This window comes from Mixophyes fleayi, chromosome 2 (genome assembly GCF_038048845.1).
Source record: "Mixophyes fleayi isolate aMixFle1 chromosome 2, aMixFle1.hap1, whole genome shotgun sequence".
Taxonomy (NCBI): domain Eukaryota; kingdom Metazoa; phylum Chordata; class Amphibia; order Anura; family Limnodynastidae; genus Mixophyes; species Mixophyes fleayi.
Genome location: NC_134403.1, coordinates 223,617,567 through 223,635,199, shown reverse-complemented (window position 1 = coordinate 223,635,199; position 17,633 = coordinate 223,617,567). Strand labels below are relative to the sequence as shown.

The following is a 17,633-nucleotide window of genomic DNA, read 5'->3' as shown; positions in this document are numbered from 1 at the left end:
TGCCCCCTCTCTGCCCAGCAGCTGTAGTCACACATGCCCCCTCTCTGCCCAGCAGCTGTAGTCACACATGCCCCCTCTCTGCCCAGCAGCTGTAGTCACACATGCCCCCTCTCTGCCCAGCAGCTGTAGTCACACATGCCCTCTTTCTGCCCAGCAGCTGTAGTCACACATGCCCCCTTTCTGCCCAGCAGCTGTAGTCACACATGCCCCCTTTCTGCCCAGCAGCTGTAGTCACACATGCCCCCTTTCTGCGCAGCAGTAGTCACCCATGCACAGCACACAGGATGGGAAGATATCCAGCAGCCCGCCCGCACTGAGTACCATGTGACCGCTGCAGTCACATAACCTGGTGATCTGTCATAGTGGCGTCTGAAGGTACCTTAGCTGAAGGGGATTTAGCCACTATCGATCCCCTCCCCTCTGCACTTGCAGGTGTGCGTGCGACACTCGCGAGAAAAAAAAAGTACTTTTTTTAAAAAATAAAAAAAATAATATATATAGTTTTTTTTAAACTATAGAACTCCAGTGGGGCCGCGGGCCACCCCAGACAGGTCCAGGCACGGGTAATTTGTACCTCCCCATCTCTCGCCAACACCATCGCAGTATGCATAGGCACATTATGTACAGTGTGCATAAGAGCACATGTTCATTCCATTATAGATTGGGACACCTTCACCATTAGGTAGCCTTTTTTGGACATTTGCTTTCCTGACCGTTATTATGGTGCATATATGGTGGCTTGTTTAATGTGAATGAAAGTAATATAACACCATTGTCTTTTGTTATTGGGGGTGTAATGGAACCCCTCGGACTTTCAAACTGAGCTTGGGACCCTTGCATTTTTGGGTCTACTGTTTCTCACCAGCACCTCCAGACTGACTGCAAATTTAAATTTGAAGAGTCCATTGTAAAGTTATTAATAGACCTCAATCGATAGCCTTATAATGAAATTTCCTTACTATTAAATGTCTTTATAAAATAAAAAGCAGCAATATGAATAGTTCATTTAAAACTGTAGTCATATATGTGACTATTGTGTAAGAATCTGTATCAAAATACTAATGAAAGTCTCAATATATTATCATGTCATGTTGGTGTATAGTACTCTGATGAAAATTCCGAGTAAAGAAATTTGACATGCTGAAAAAATCAGATTATAATAACTTTATGATCAAGTTAATTATGTTGTCTGCATTTAGTTAACATTTTTCATAGGTCCGTTTTGAACGATCTGTTAATTACTTTTGTTAGTGCACTTATTCCAAGCAATTAAGATCTGCTGAACAAGAGAGAAAAAATAGGAAGTGACTTGATAAAATATTTGCTAGGAAGGCATTTTGCAATGTGGGTGAGCTATTGTTCAGGGAGGGACTGACTTGTTTTCTTTTTATGGGTGTGGGTTTAGCAAAGATTAGTTCTGTCTCTGTCTCATTGCCTGATAGCACTTTTCTGTGCATCACAACATTGCAAACCCAGAGGGAATGTTCTTCTCATTGAAATGAAGAGGTAAGCATAGCCCGTAATCACTCTGTAAATATTATTTTATAGTTTTTCTATTCTGTTTTTAATCTTGTGTGGCTAACATCGTTTTTTTAAGTAGTGAATCTAGTAGCTTGTCACATTAATCAAAAATGGATAAAATGCTTTATACAGAAGTCAATTATTTTTACTTTTACATTTATTCAGCTTTGTGTTGAAGCATTAGGTGAGTTAGGCATTTATCAAATGCTAGACAACTGCATGTGAAGAGTAGTTGCTGAAATTGTTAGGAGAGCTGATATTTTTTTTTTTAAACAGGAAGTTAGTGTAAAAAAACAAACAAACCCAAACCGTTCTCTTGTAGCTCAATTGTCCTCTACTAACGGCACATTACTTTATAAAAATGTCAGTCTTATATGAACAGATTTTACAGATAGGACATGGAAAAATTACGATCGTTACAGGAGGGCAGAATGTCAAACTTATCTGTTACATAATGTGCTATGTTTTAATTCATGGAAGCTACTTGGATTAACCTACATCACATTTTTATATTGATAATTTCTGAGTTAAACATAATATTATAAGTTTTCCTCCAATCTTATGGTAAGTCTTTACTAGTATAACTGTCCACCCGTCCACACTTGTCCAGCAGAGTTATTGTAGCTCTCCTTTTGTTTCTCACTCATTTGTCTTAGGACAGAAGTCTTTTTTTTTTTTTTTTCTCCCCGCCCCCCTTCCCCATCTTCTCACAGCTGGAGTGCACATCTAATAATAAGATTCTTGAATGTTTAGACAGATCCTGCACCTGAGACAGACATACATTAGAGCTTTGAGACTTATTGCCATCAGGCAGATGGTTATTTTGTGAATCAACACAATAAAGGCAAAGTGGCATCCTTGTATGTAGAGCAGGGCAAAGCTAGGTTCAGCAGATGGCTGGGATATACAAAAATCTTCTTGGGAGGAAACAAAATAATGTTTTGTGCTTGTGATGCAAAGTTTGAGCTTTCATTTTAGTGGTAACGAAGAAAATATCTCTGCTTGCTAAAATGTTTCTATAACACTGATCTTTTGGTGGACCTACTGCACCACCAATGTTAGCAGTGGGAGGAAAAGCAAGCAACTGGTATTCTAAATGTGTTTATACAGTGACAATCACTTCATTGTTACAGTTTAAGAAACTAATTCTGTAATAGGTCTGTTTTTGAAGTTTGTGTTTAGAATGTTTTTTTTGTTTACATCTATAAATGTTCACTATAACTCTGAAGGTAAAACTAAACAAGTTGGATGAGTACATTGTGTTTCATATAGAGGTGTGTTTGACACCAGTCGTCTTGCATCATTTTGTCAGAGGTCTCGCATACCTATTCAGGTCTACATGTGGCCCTGTTCTTTTCACTGCCAAATTCTGTTTGTGGCTTCCCTTGCCTAATTTGCTCTCCTGACATCATGATATTGCCCATCACAACCAGCCCCGCTCTTAATAACTTACTCCCAATTTGCCAGTCACAAATGATCTGCACACTGTTTTCCTGAATTAATCCAGTGATTTTATTGGCCATTTGCTTTTTTAACAGGGATAGAATGATTAGGAGATTTATGGCAAAAGGAGATCAACCACTAGCCAAATGCACCTCTAAAAGACAAAGTTTTTGAAATATGAAAATAATAAATGGGTAATAATATACTGACCTACATCCGTTCAACAGTATCCACTTTTGCTTAGTGGAGGCTACTATGATGTATATAGACATTAAGAGGCAGATTCAGCTGTAAAAAAAATCACAGCGTAGTGTCCCGAAACGGCCGCAAGACACTGCGTGGCTGCCACGAGCCGCGGCGGTACTCACAGCGACCGGGGCGTCATTTCTGACTAAGACCCTCTTGTTCAGCACCGCGTCCCAGCAATGTGGGAGGCCACGCACACATTGCCCTCCAGTTTATTAGTCCAGCCTGTGGCTAATTAGGGTATTAGTATACTGCCGCTGTGTATGTTTCAGGGACAAGCCCTGATTGGTTGCTCTGGGTATAAGAGGCAGGGAGGGCTTAGCCTCCCTGCCGGTTATAGCGTTCTGTTCACAGTACTGCTGCCTGCTTCTGAGCCCTGTTGGTGTTTAACCTCTGATTGTTCTCTCGTGTATGACCCCTTGCTTGGATTTGGACCCTGCCTGTTTGCTCGTGACCCTGACCCTTCTTGCCTGTATCTTGAACCTTGCTACCGTGCCTGTGACCTCTGACCTCGGCCTGTTTATTGGATTCGCTGTCTGCTGCCCGGTCTTCGACCCTTGTCTGGACTTCTCTCCGCTTTCCTGGGTTCTCCCCAGCCGGTGCACATTTCACGACCCTCTGTTAGTCTGCGGCCAAGTCTGTCCCCACCAGTAGGGGCTCCAGTGAACACCAGGCTTTTGGAGCAGACTCCGAGTTTTGTTGTACTGGCTGGAGGGGTTCCTAACATTATAACCGGCCCACAGACATTCCGGAGACGAAATTGGGATGGATGAAAGCGGAACCAATTTGTCTCCTTTTTAAGCCGTGGCGGGTCATGTTGAGACCCTGTATCAAATGGTCCGGGGATTGTCCCAGCGTTTTTCTGCTCAAGAGGAGGACTCCCGGACTACACTAGCCATTTCCGGTCACGCTGATTAACCCAAGTTACATTTGCCGGACCGGTTCTCCGGAAATAGAACCCTGTTCCGGAACGTCAAAGAAAGCTGCAAGCTCTACTTTCGGCTGAAACCTCGGTCTTCTGGTTCAGAACAGCAGAGAGTCGGGATTGTCATCTCCCTCCTGCAGGGTGACCCCCAGTCTTGGGCCTTCACCCTGCCACAGTCGAGTCCTATCATGCAATCTTTGGAAGCTTTCTTTAATGCCTTGGGTCTCCTGTACGATGACCCAGATAGAGTTGCCTCCGCTGAAGCTCATCTACGGGCCATAAAGCAAGGCCGGCGTTCGGCAGAAGAATACTGCGCTGAATTCCGCAGATGGTCGCCTGACAGTGAGTGGAATGATCCGGCGTTACGCAGCCAGTTTCGCCTAGGACTGTCAGAGCAGATTAAAGATTCACTTGTGCAGTATCCTTCCCCCACCTCGTTGGAGAGCCTTATGCAACTCGCCATTAAAATTGACAGGAGAATCAAGGAGAGGAGGACAGAGAAAGAGGCATCTTCCTTTTCCCCTGCATTTATTCCAGTTCCCACGGACTTTGAGGAGCCTATGCAGTCAGGGGCGTATCGCCTCTCTCCTGAGGAAAGAGACAAGAGACGGTCACAAGGCTTATGTCTTTTTTGTGGTAATAAAGGCCATTTCTCCTGCTCTTGTCCTCACAAATCTGAAAAAGTAGCATATCTGGGGAAGGTCCACCTGAATCTGCAAGTTGTTTCCCAAAAGAATGCTGTCCTGATTCCCGCACAAGTCACTTTCGGTGCCAGTTCCGTGGCCCTGTCGGCCTTCATTGATAGTGAAGCTGCAGACAACTTCCTCGACATCGGGTTAGCCCGCTCTGCGGGAATTCCGACTGTGAAGCTCAAATCTGCCATCACTGTATGTAGCTTAGATGGGAGGCCATTGCCTGGTGGCAAGATTATCTGGGAGACCGCACTACTGCAATTGAACATTGGAGCTCTCTATTCAGAGTCTATGACCTTCTTCCTTATCGACTGTCCGTCGGTTCCATTGATCCTGGGCCATCCTTGGCTTTCCCGTCATAACCCTGTCGTGGATTGGGTGAAAGGAGAAATTATCCAGTGGAGCTCTTATTGTACACAGTCTTGTTTAACTATGCCTTTGTGAATCAGTCAGTCAATTCCTGAGCAGCTTCCCTCCCAATATCATGAGTTCTGGGATGTGTTTTCTAAAAAGGCTGCCGACACCTTACCACCTCATCGTGACTTCGACTGTGCTATCGAGCTTATTCCTGGTTCCAAATTGCCCATGGGTCGCTTGTACGCTCTCTCTGGTCCAGAGACCAAATCCATGCAGGAATATATTGATGAAAACTTGGAGAAAGGCTTCATCAGGCCATCTAAATCTCCAGTAGGAGCTGGATGCTTTTTTTGTATCCAAAAAAGACGGAGGACTAAGACCCTGTATTGACTACCGAGGATTCAATCTCATTACAGTCAAGAACACTTATCCCCTTCCTCTCATCTCCATATTATTCGATTAATTAAGAGGTGCTACAGTCTTCACCAAAATCGATCTTCGTAGAGCATATAACCTCATCCGTATTAAAGAAGGAGATGAATGGAAGACGGCATTCAATACGCATTCTGGCCACTACGAGTATCTGGTCATGCCGTTTGTTCTTAGCAACGCACCTGCAGTGTTCCAAGATCTGATTAATGTAGTGCTACGGGAGTTCCTTGATTATTTCGTGGCAGTCTATTTAGATGATAGCCTCATATATTCTAAATCATTATCTGTACATCGGCTCCACACAAGCCTCAGATCATCATGAGCGATGCCAAGTGTTGACTGCAGTGGTGTAAAGCTCCAGCACAACATTTTGACATTTGGTCTTGTCTACTGTAAAAGTATTGACCAGAATTAGTGACACCTGTGCTGTAACTCCACCTGATTCTACTATCAACTATCAACATCCAAAGAATGGTGGAGGATTATTTTAAATTTTTTTGAACGGTATAAAGAAAACAGTTTTATTAACAAAGAACAACGTTGCATGCAGAAGTAATTTTAAGCATGGATATTTAAATAGGCGTGTATATGTATTACTTTCCACTTTGCTGCTGGTTCAGCAAGTGTTTGTAATATGCACTTTACAGACAAGGTACCTAACTAGATTATAATATTGCTGGGAATTTGGGCTGATTCGAAGCTCACTGATCTTTGCTGGGAATTACAATGGCTCTTTTTAGTGCATTGTCTGGCACCTTGGATTGGTGTGTGTCTGATAAAAGCATGCATCCCGAAGGGGTCAGCGCTCGTTGCCATGTATTAGCTGTAGAATAACCTCACTTATCCAAGAAACACGTGGAGCGATCAAATTAACCATAACTGGTTTCATGATCTAAGGACAATTCCATTTTGTCCCACTTTTCTGCCACTGCTGTGTGCCAATGTGTCCTAGATGTGGTAGGAACTGCCGTGTGTTTGAGTCATAGCTCTGTTGCTTTCCATCCAGCCAGATTGCTGCAGTCTTTGTCCAAAAGTGGATGAAAATAATACTGTGACCTGTGAGGTGGTCAAAATTGACTGCAAATGACCTGAAATTAGTGTTATTGAGGTTTATAATAATGTAAGATCAAAAAAAAAGAGCAAAATTATGTGATTTTAGCAATTTTTCCAAAAAAACACAGAACCAAAACACACGAGTGGTTTTACCAAAACACGAAGCTAATCCAGATCCAAAACCACTTCTAGTGTGTGTGTGTGTGTGTATGTATGTATGTATGTATGTATATATATATATATATATATATATATATATATATATATATATATATATATATATGTATGTGTGTGTATATATATATATATATATATATATATATATATATATATATATAAAATATGGATTTAGATTCATCTAAATTGTTTTAAAATTGTAATTAATATACATTTTATGAGGAAAGTGTATTCTGGGAGTGAATTAGCTCAGAGGTGTGTGGTTGGTTTTTTTTAAGTTTTGGGATTGTGAAATACAATTGTGTGTAAGACCCTTGAACTTTGTGTTAAATAAAGCCGAGTAATTCTTACATACTGCAATAATGCAAATAATTGGGGTTTCATTTCTCAACTTCTTGCATCTTTATGTTCTCCTCTAAACTAGCGCATTCACAAACAATTAAGAGGTCATTTTGAGAGTGTATGCATTGTTAAAATGTTGTAATTAAAACAAAAATAAAGGTGTGGGTTTTTTTATGCATGAAATATGTTTGAACGGATTTAAAGTAATGTCACCTTTGGTTCAATTCCAAGAAATTAATATGCAGTTTAGTTGTAGGTCTATGATATTTCATCTTTTCTTTAATTATTATTTATTTCTTATTTTTTTTGTTATGTTGATTTTTTTTGATTTTTTTTTTAATCTGGCACTTTTTGATTAATTAGGATTAATTAGGGTGTGTGTGTATGTATGAGGGCAGCACAGTGACTCAGTGATTAGCACTTGTGCCTCACAGCGCTGGAGTTCGTTTCCCGAACAGAGCCATATCTGCGTGGAGTTCTTATGTTCTTCCCATGTTTCCATGGGTTTCCTCCAGGTGCTCTGGTTTCCTCTCACACTCCACAAACATGCTAGTAGGTTAATTGGTTGCTGACAAAATTATCCCTAGTCTGTGTGTATGCATTAGGGAATTTAGACTGTAAGCTCCAATGGGGCAGGGACTAATGTGAATGACAAATACTCTCAGTGCTGTGGAATTGGTGGCGCTATATAAATGGTGGTGAACATATTTTACATGTGTTACATTTTGTTAATGATAACTGGGCAAATATTTTTTTTTTTTTAGCAGGTTCCTTTGATAATACCAGATTGAACTTGACATATATTATCATGATTTTCTTTTATTTTGGGGGGATGGGGGTTAGTTCCACACTATTATCATTCATTTGTTGTTCCGTCTTGTGAGAGAAGTCACACTGGAAGTTTTTAAGGTCAGCTCTTCTCTTCCTCCTATGTCTTTCTTACCTGTCTAAGCTGAAGGTATGACAGGCCCATAGCAAACTTTTTGTTTTTTAATGTATGTTTTGGAGTTTACCTGAAACCTTTTGCATGCATGAACATTGTGGATGTAGATATCTGCCACCTGTGACCACAGGGATGTCTATGGAGGATAGTGGATGTGACCAAATACGTGGACACATATTCACTCTAGGATATAGAGAATTGTCCACCAGGCCTCTACCAAGAAAGTGTGCAAAAGAAGTCGCAGAGGGCAGCAATATATGCAGAGATAAGATATAGCATGGTATCAGTTGTTTAGTCCTTCTAAAGTGTGAGGAGAATATACATAAGCTACTGTCACTTGCTTTGTAGGTCAAACTGACCCAGTCAAATAACCTACTCTATGCCCTTCCCTTTCTGGGGAACTACCTAACTGGGCAGCATGATGTATAAGCTATCAGGATAAGTGAAGCAGAATAAGCTACCAGCACTGTGCTTCTAGTCCTAGCTTCAGAGAACAAGATCAAACTTTGCAGAATTCATGCTTACAAAAGAAAGGACTTAAAAAAAACCAAAACAACAGACATTGTCTTCACAATTAAGTTTTGTGAGTGCAGGTTTATCAGCCAGTAGGGAGTAGGATGGCTTTTTTTCAGAGACCTGGACCCAAACCACAAGAAACCGGTATGTTTAACATTGCACTTAAAATCCAGTATGCAAAGTTGTTAAGTAGCAGATCATCAAGGAAGTCCCACTGAGAAAGCAGACATGTTATCTAGAGAGTGCAAGGCAGGATGGAACTTTCTAAATATTGTTACCAAACATTACAGACTTTATGCTTCATGCTTCGCTGAGGCTGTTACAGAAATTGGCAGAAAAGTGCTGCAGCCTGTTATTACCCCAGCCCACAAGTGAATTCATTGCTTGGGTGCATAAATGAGGGCTGCCATTTAGGGAAAAATTATAATTACCTGTTAATTTAATTTCCTTGATTCTCTCCATGGCAACCTAAATTTATTTCCTTTGTTACTGTTTTATATTTTTATGCATGGCTATATTTCATCTCTATATGTTTATTATGCTGGGGAAGAATTGAAAGATCGGAAGCATATAAGGTTAGCTGCTCTTCTTTCTTTCCCATCTCCTATTTGCTGACACTGTTGTAACCCCGTTAGCGATGGCTGCCATGGAGGGGATAAAGGAAATCAAATTAACAAGTAATAATTATCATTTTATGACCGTTATAATGCTAAGAATAGGTATTATGTGTACTGTGTGTTGACCTTTAGTGAATATGCTTCTAAAGCAATTATATATTATTTTTTTTTCCAGGCTAGGCATCTGGAATATTTTGCTGGTAATGTAAGTTGCCACATTATAGGAAATGGTGATGTGCACTTTGGAGTCAGTTATTACAGAATCCTAGTGATAAAATTGTTTTTCATGGATCATGTAGACAGCCAGAGGGTTGCTGGAATTACCAGAGACTTATAACAAATTAGTCCATGTACAGTGAGCGGTTTATTTTTATTATTATATGTAGATTTGTAAGGCACCACAGTGCTCTGCAGCGCCATACAGTAGGGAAAACAAGTACACACAAGGCAGACAAAATAAATGAGGACATGAAAACAAAAGGTATGGAGAACCCTGCTCATTAGAGAGCTTACATTATACGTGGAAGAGGGCACAACTGAAACAGGAGGAGTGAGTGTGGCTTAGAGTAGAGATTGGGACAGCTGTCAGGGTGTATGAGTGTGAATAGTATCATCAGGGATAAGGCAAGCTTTAAAAAGGAGATGGGTTTTTAGAGAACGTCTGAAAGCCTGATTTTGATTTGTAGGGAATTCCATAAGTCGGGAGCAGCATGGGAGAAGTCTTGTAGGCACGAGTGAGAGGTGGTTACTAGAGACGTGACAAGTCACAGGTCAGAGGTAGATCTTAGTGGGCATCAGGGAGAGTATTTTGATATGAAAATTGAGATTTATGAAGGGGTGGTGCTGTTGAGGGCTTTGTAGGTAATGGTGAGTAATTTGAATTGGATTCTGGAGGACACAGGGAGCCAGTGTAAGGACTTGCAAAGTGGTGCAGCAGATGTGGAGCGGTGAGCGTGCAAGTTCAGTCTTGCAGCAGCATTTAGGATGGATTGAATTGTGGATATATAGGAGTCAGGAATGCTGAATAGTAGGAGGTTGCAGTAGTCCAGGCAGGAGATTATGAGAGAATGGGTAAGAGTTTTGGTAGCATGTTTATTAAGAAAAGGGCAGTTTAAGGAATCTTGCATACTGTAACATTGGTGTTGAAGAAGACAATGGGCTAGATTTATTAAGCTGCGGGTTTGAAAAAGTGGGGATGTGGCCTATAGCAACCAATCAGATTCTAGCTGCCATTTTGTAAAAAGTACAAAATAAATGAAAGCTGGAATCTGATTGGTTGCTATAGGCAACATCCCTACTTTTTCAAACGCGCAGCTTAGTAAATCTAGCCCAATGTTTCTGATGTCATTTTATTGCTTTATTACATGTGCATAATGTAGTTGGCAAAAAACAGGGTTCCTTGTGAACTTTTGCCCTGGAGTGCTCTTTATGTGCTATGCTCCCTCTCCCAAACTGGTCCCCTCCACATGTCACAACGGGAGCACTGTGAGCTATAGAGAAAATCCGTCTTGGAAGTGTTTGACATCTGGATGAAGCAGACCTGGAAGAGCTCTTAATTTGGAAATGCATGATGGGTTATGTTTGCCAAACATGGAATATAGAATAAACCTAGGAATAAGAACACACAGTTTCATGAAAATCAGTCTTTACTCAAAGTTGGTGCAAATAAAGACTTCTATTCAATAACGTGTCTTCAAAGTATATGAGCACTTATTGCACATTGTGATCTCCCCTGATTTTCAGTAATGCATTGTGTTGTTCTGTTTTTCTTGTTATATAAACAGATTGGGTGGGATTGACTTTAAAGAACATAATGGCCAGATAACTTGTGGCTTTATATCCATAGAATGATAACTTCCCTTTCCTATAATTTAGATAACATTTTGGAGCCTTTTACCTTGCAAGTTTAAAATCTTGAAATATGTTTTTATAAATAGGTTTATTTGAACATTGTGTACAGATGTTTTTATTAATCTGCAACTTTGTGTTTTTAATTGAAGTTGGGGCTGCTGTAAAGTAATAGAACCTTACTACCCAGTAGCCAAATCACCCTAAATAGTAGCATGCTTGCTTAGCATAAGTAAAAGTTGAATGACTCCTCTCTGACTTGAACTATAAGGTTTGTTGTCTATCTTCTCAATTTTCTTAATGTATGAAGTTTGATCAGATAAAAAAGAACCTACATTTGGTGTGATGATGATTAATGCTAACAATAAAGTTTTGTTCTGAGAGTTGTCTGTAGTCCTCCATAACAACTTAAAGACATATCCTTATTTTACTTCTAAAATAACACTTTAGATTGGTGTCTTTTTCAAAGGAGCTCTCCAGCTTAAAATAAAAGACAAAATATCTGTGTGCTGATTGAAAAATCAAATAAAAGATGTGTTCCTTGTCCTGGGGCCAGTCCTGGCTACTGGCAGACATGCAAAAGGGGACCACTATGGTTGATAAGCTAGTTCCCTGTAGAGTTTAACCTTGTTTTTCACATCCTGCTCCATCTGAATGCCAAAGAGATACTTAATATAATATAGTGTAATTTTTAATTATTATGACTGTATACTTAATTGCACCAAATGCATATATATATATATATATATATATATATATATATATATATATATATATATATATATATTCATGTGTACACCCTATACACGTTTTACACAATTAACGTTTAGATCTGTGCTCTTCATCTGTCATACCCATCGGCTGAGGAGATCGTGACTCTGTAAACTCTATGGAGATCTGCCTCCACTGCTGGTCGTGATGCATACACACTTCAGAATTTGCACAAAATCGTTCCATCGTTTTAGAGAGATTTTTAGTCTGTTTATAAAATCAAGTCAAACAATGTGCTTTAGAATAATAAAACATGATAACTGGAGCACACACACTAATGCAATATCAGACCCAACGGTCATTTATCTCTTGTGTGAAAAAGCCTGTAGTGTGTACCCAGCTTAATACTACTATATCAATCAATTATCTGATTTTCTGTGCACTCATTTCGATTCTCTGATAGTAGAAGTAGAATTTCCTGTTGATACTCATTAACACTTACCATTGTTACAATGAAGGGTTTCCTCAAGATTGTACGCTCTCACAAACAGGGGTCTTCCTACCCTCTTTCTCGTGTCTTTGTCAACCATGTATGTACTTGTTCTGTTTTTATGTATGATTTGTTATACCCACTGCCTGTCGTTATAGTTTTGTGGCTAAAACAAGGAGGATGTGTGGCTATATTGTTTTCTCCATTTTTCAAGTACTATCCTCTAGGCCAGTGATGGGCAAACTTTCTCAGGAGCGGGTCAAATAAAAAAAGAAAAACTTTAGGCGGGCCAATATAATTTATTAAAAAACTCAAATATCGAAATATATAATACAAATTTTTTGAATGGGACGGGAGGGTGTTATATAGCAGTGTTACCTCTGTAAGTGCAGCGATCGTACAGACACAGCACTTTTTTCATCAGGTTGTTGCAGATCCGTCTTTCTGGTGAGCCAGTAACTGACAACACAGCAGCCAATCGAAATCCGCCTTAGTATATGGCCCAGCCCATCTCTTCTCACATGACTTTCAGCCATTAGGGGGCGGGCAGGTGTTTGAGTGATTGACATACGAAGTGTCCTTTTAGGAAGGAGGATGAAGTGTAATGGAGGAAATAGCTTGGAAGGCATAAAAATGAAGGTTCTGACACACAGGGTCGGCCCTAATAATTTTTTGCATATTTTAATGACATTTTTTAAAATATTGGTGGGCCGGATAGAACCTCTAAGTGGGCCGGATCTGGCCCGCGGGCCGTAGTTTGCCCCATCACTGCTCTAGGCAAATAGGCTGCTTTATTATTACCACGTTTGGTGGCTGTAACTTTACCATAATAATCCAGATTTGTAATAAAAATGCTTGCAGAAATGTCAGTGTACAGGTGTTTTTTGCTTGAGTGTTGTTATTGTCAATTGACTGTATATAAGTAAATATTGTGCATTATATGCTAAACATTTCAGATCATAAACCTATATAACAGACCACATGGTTACCAGCCAATATCTATATCTGGCATTCATATATTTTTCTGCAGTTTTACATCAACACTGCAGGTATATACATCACTTAATTTATTTTATGTATGGAAAGTTTTAAATGGAATTCGTGTGAATTAGAGTTTTCTGGAGAAGGATATTCTTGTAATTTATGCCTAAAATATACTAAATTACTAAATATTTTCCCACGTTGCCTTATATTTTCTCATAGTCAGTTGCAATTATTTCCTTTTTTATCTTTGTGTTATGGAATTTGTAGGATACTGGTCTGTGAATACGAGATTTCATATCTTATTTCCAACAACTGTTAAATATTTTATAATTTCTCTACTGTAGAACCATTTGGATGTTTTGCAGAATATAGCTTCCTTTTTTTTTTTTTTTTTTTTTAGTATCAAATTCCTTTGCTGACATACATATTGTATAATATTTTTGTGTTTCATCTGTGTAACTTACTTAAAGGGCAACAAGTTGTGCCAGAAGTGGAGCAAAGTCTTTCTTGCATTTTGTTAATGAGTAAAAGGAAGGAATGTGGATGAGTAGATTCTTACCTCCTGATTTTCAATGACACTTCAAAATGGACCTGAAATGTATGAGTGGAGAAACAATGTGGACTTAAACCCGCACTTTTCAAATGTTGAAAGCATGAAAAGTGTCAATGGTGGAACGTGGCATGGCCTATTTCTCACGAGTTAACACACGTTACCAATACAATAGAGTATATTAGTAAAGTTCATGGAAAATGCACTAAAAATGCATTCCTAAATTTGTGTGAAAGAGCCCTAAAGGGTATGAGTGTCATGACTTTTTAAGGTTGTTTAAATAGAATTCTCCTTTTTTAGATTAAAGTTGGCAAACAACTAGCAATTTTCAAATTCACATATTTCTAAATACATATGATCTTGTCAGAAATTCTCTGAAAATTAGAGCCATGTGCAAACCCTGTATTTGCACAAAAGTCCTTTTTGTGGTGATGTATTTTGTCTTGATAAAGATGATCTTGTACTAACAATCACCAATACCCCATTATGAGCCACTGTTTTAGTTGTTCCAATGGTTTGCTGGCCCATGGTTGTAGTTTAAATACAACCATGGCCATTGAAGAGAAGCCATTGAAGAGAGGCATGTGAACTATTTTAACTGTTTTCAAGAGAATGTTACTCTTTTACTCGTAAGCTATATGCCGATGATTGTTGGATTATGCGTAATGCGTAGCCTGTCTTGGGGCTTCGTCCCTTTCTATTGGTTCTAACAAACTGGTTAGTGCAGTCTTACAAACACTTAGTTATTTATGTATGTTTTATTAAGTTGAAGTTGTTGTTCGCAAACAAACACTGATCTATATATATAAATTTATATATTTCTGAGGACACTTATTTTCATTTATTGGTTTTTGATTTATGTGCCTGATTTAAGTATTGTTGAAATATCTATTTAGACAACTAAGTTTGAAACCTCCTTTATTAAATTTTATCACCTATTAATTTACTTTCAATCTTTTTACAGTGGCACAATGACAACAGAGAAGAGTTTAGTGGCCGAGGCAGAAAGTCCTCCTCAGGACCAAAAGCAAGAAGGGAAGGAGCCAGAAGAGGCAGCAGCAAGCAAAACTAGTCCTGAGGATCTCCACTCAGGGGAAAAGCAGGAAACTGTGCAAGCACAGAGTTCTCCTTCCACTGCTACACCAGGCACTCACAAAAACAAGGAGCGTAATTCAGAAGGCAAAGGCTTATCACGACTATTCTCATCTTTTCTGAAAAGGCCAAAATCTCAGGTGACGGAGGAAGAAAAGAACATTCATTTGCCAGTAGAAAAAGGCGAGGTAGATCAGAAGGAGGTGGATGAGGGTTTGGGAGAACAGCTGGAAGATGAAGTTTTTCTGAAGGCTCCTATTGCAGCTCCAGAACCTGAACTTAGAACTGACCCCTCACTCGATCTCCATTCTCTCAGCAGTGCGGAAACCCAGGTAAGGAGCAGTTTGGGCAGTCAGTGTTTGTGTTTAGGATATAGCCAGTAAGCACTGATTAAAGTAATGTTATAAAATAATTTCTAAAGGTTTAGTAGAGTTATGAAGAAAGAAGTATGTAACAATTTTCCTTAAACAAAGCTTGTTAAAACTCTTGTAACTATTCCAGCCACAGAAGGCTTTCCTAGTCATTTGATAAATGTCCGTTTTGTCTTTTTTACTTTACCTAAACAAATTTATTTTCTGTTAACATTTTTATTCTCTTGTTAGAGATCTGCATCCACAGTTTATTTTCAGTGTTCCAGCTGAACATTATCTAGTTTGAACACACAATCCAAAGGAACGGACCGAAAATGGAGTAAAAAATATGGTTTCTACCTTAGTTTTGAGATAAATATTGTCTTTCCACATTGAATATGTTGCTAGATATAGGACACTTTTACACTTGCTAACCTGTCCAAAATACAATTTAAAGGAAAAAACAAACAATGGTAGATACTCGCTTATATGGCTGATACTTGGATGATCCTTTTGACCATTATATTGCTTGAGTAGTTTTATTTCTTTATATAATAATATGTGAATCGGGGTGATTACTTTCAGCCTGCACAGGAGGACAGGAAGGACGATCAAGAAGCAGATATTGAGGACGGAGAGGGATTCGTTAAGGGCCACGGGGAACAAAAGCTGAAAAAAACTGAAGAAGTCAAGAGTTCACAGAAAGTGCCCAGGAGATCTCCCAACATGCACTGCAGGGTTTCCCTTCTTGATGATACTGTCTACGAGTGTGAATTGGAGGTACGGGGTCTTGGAAATGGCATTCATGCAAAATATTGTTTAGCAAAAGAATACTTTTAGCTTTGTGGTACTCTTGTTAAACTACTTTTAAGTTACTAAATAAACTGCTGGGTTTTTTCCCCCCAGTATTTCTTAATATATGTTATAAGGTAATCCATCACATAAATCTTTTATCTTGCACTTGTCATATGCTACACGTTGGTTCTATTCACCTGGTTGCACAAATGTCTGATATGTGAGGATTGTTAATGGTTTCAGCTTATATAAGATAGGGCAACATTTTATTTTTATGTTTGACATTTATATTACAACAAATACTTTTGGTGCTTGTTCGTTTACGGTGGTGATGATACCCAAGTGTCAACGGCTCATTCTACATTTTTATGACTGCTACCACTTCTGCTCCAGCCAGTGATAGCTTTTAAATGCAGCTGTCATAAATGACTGAACAATAGTTTCCCCCCATTTGCTTCATGTCAAGCTGAAGATATTTTTGCAGGTGTGATTTTGTGGATGGAGGAGCCAAGAATATGAAGATGTTGAAAACCAGTGGTGATGTAATTATGGTTGGGATAACAATTTTCAGGAAGTTGAGCGGCAATAAACAATATACCCTGCAGGGATTTATATGACCTTTTCTAATGTCATCTAAAGCCTCCTCTGATCATTTATGGTATGATGTGCTCGTCCCACCCTCACATTTACATCTCCTTCCAACAGTGCAATTACAGCTTTTAAATCATATTGTTCGCCCTGTCTGTATGAGTGAGGTGCAGCATTCTCCTCTAATAAACCTCACGCCTAAGCATTTTTTATTTAATTTGTTTTTGTTCTAGCTTGGTGAGGTTGTAAATCCTTTTATGTTTGACAGCTGCTGTCTATTCATTACTGATCTGTTTTTTCTTTTTTTCTTTTCCACACTGATCTGAAATCTGCTACTCAGGTGACATGCTCTTATATTTGGGTGCTCTGGACATTTGTGTCTTTAACTACAAACTCTACCAGTTTCTTCTACAATTAATTTTAGTTTCCAAGATGGGGGAAAATGAGTGGTTAAATAAAAATGCAAGCTATTTAGCCCCTAATGTCCTCCAGCAATCCAGCTGATACCCTTTAGGCAGATGGAACAGGCAGGTGTTTTCTTTCTGTATTCTGGAACAGAAGTTAGATTTTTTTTTTGTTCTCCTTATGGCAAAATGCTGATTTGTGTCTATTCTAAAATAAGAACTGTATGTTTTGATCAAAACAAGAGAAACTTTCACATTTCAGTGAAATAACACACACAGTTGATCATTTCATTAGGTGAGGTTTATGCAAGGTTTTGTTGGGTGGCATTGACTTCTTGCTGCTCTCTGTTGCATCAATTGAGAGGCATTTTCTTATAAAATTTTCTAAAGTCTGCCTGTTTTCACATTTTGTGTGAAATTTTAGGAACCATTGATAAATTTGCACCGTTTTGTATATTTGCGCATTCAGGAAATATATAGGGGATTATGTGGATATGTTGATTGTGTAACATGCTTGCAATCTTTCCTCAATGCATTAACACATAGCATATAGATAA

General features: G+C 39.0%; 1 protein-coding gene across 1 annotated transcript in view; it reads left to right on the top strand.

The window, feature by feature from the left end:
* Positions 1-17,633, top strand: part of LOC142138677 (protein 4.1-like) — a 157,952-nt gene that overhangs the window by 17,731 nt on the left and 122,588 nt on the right. The window contains 2 exon segments of the mRNA XM_075195524.1: positions 14,812-15,271; positions 15,875-16,069. Of these exon segments, the coding sequence (XP_075051625.1) occupies positions 14,812-15,271; positions 15,875-16,069 (655 nt within the window).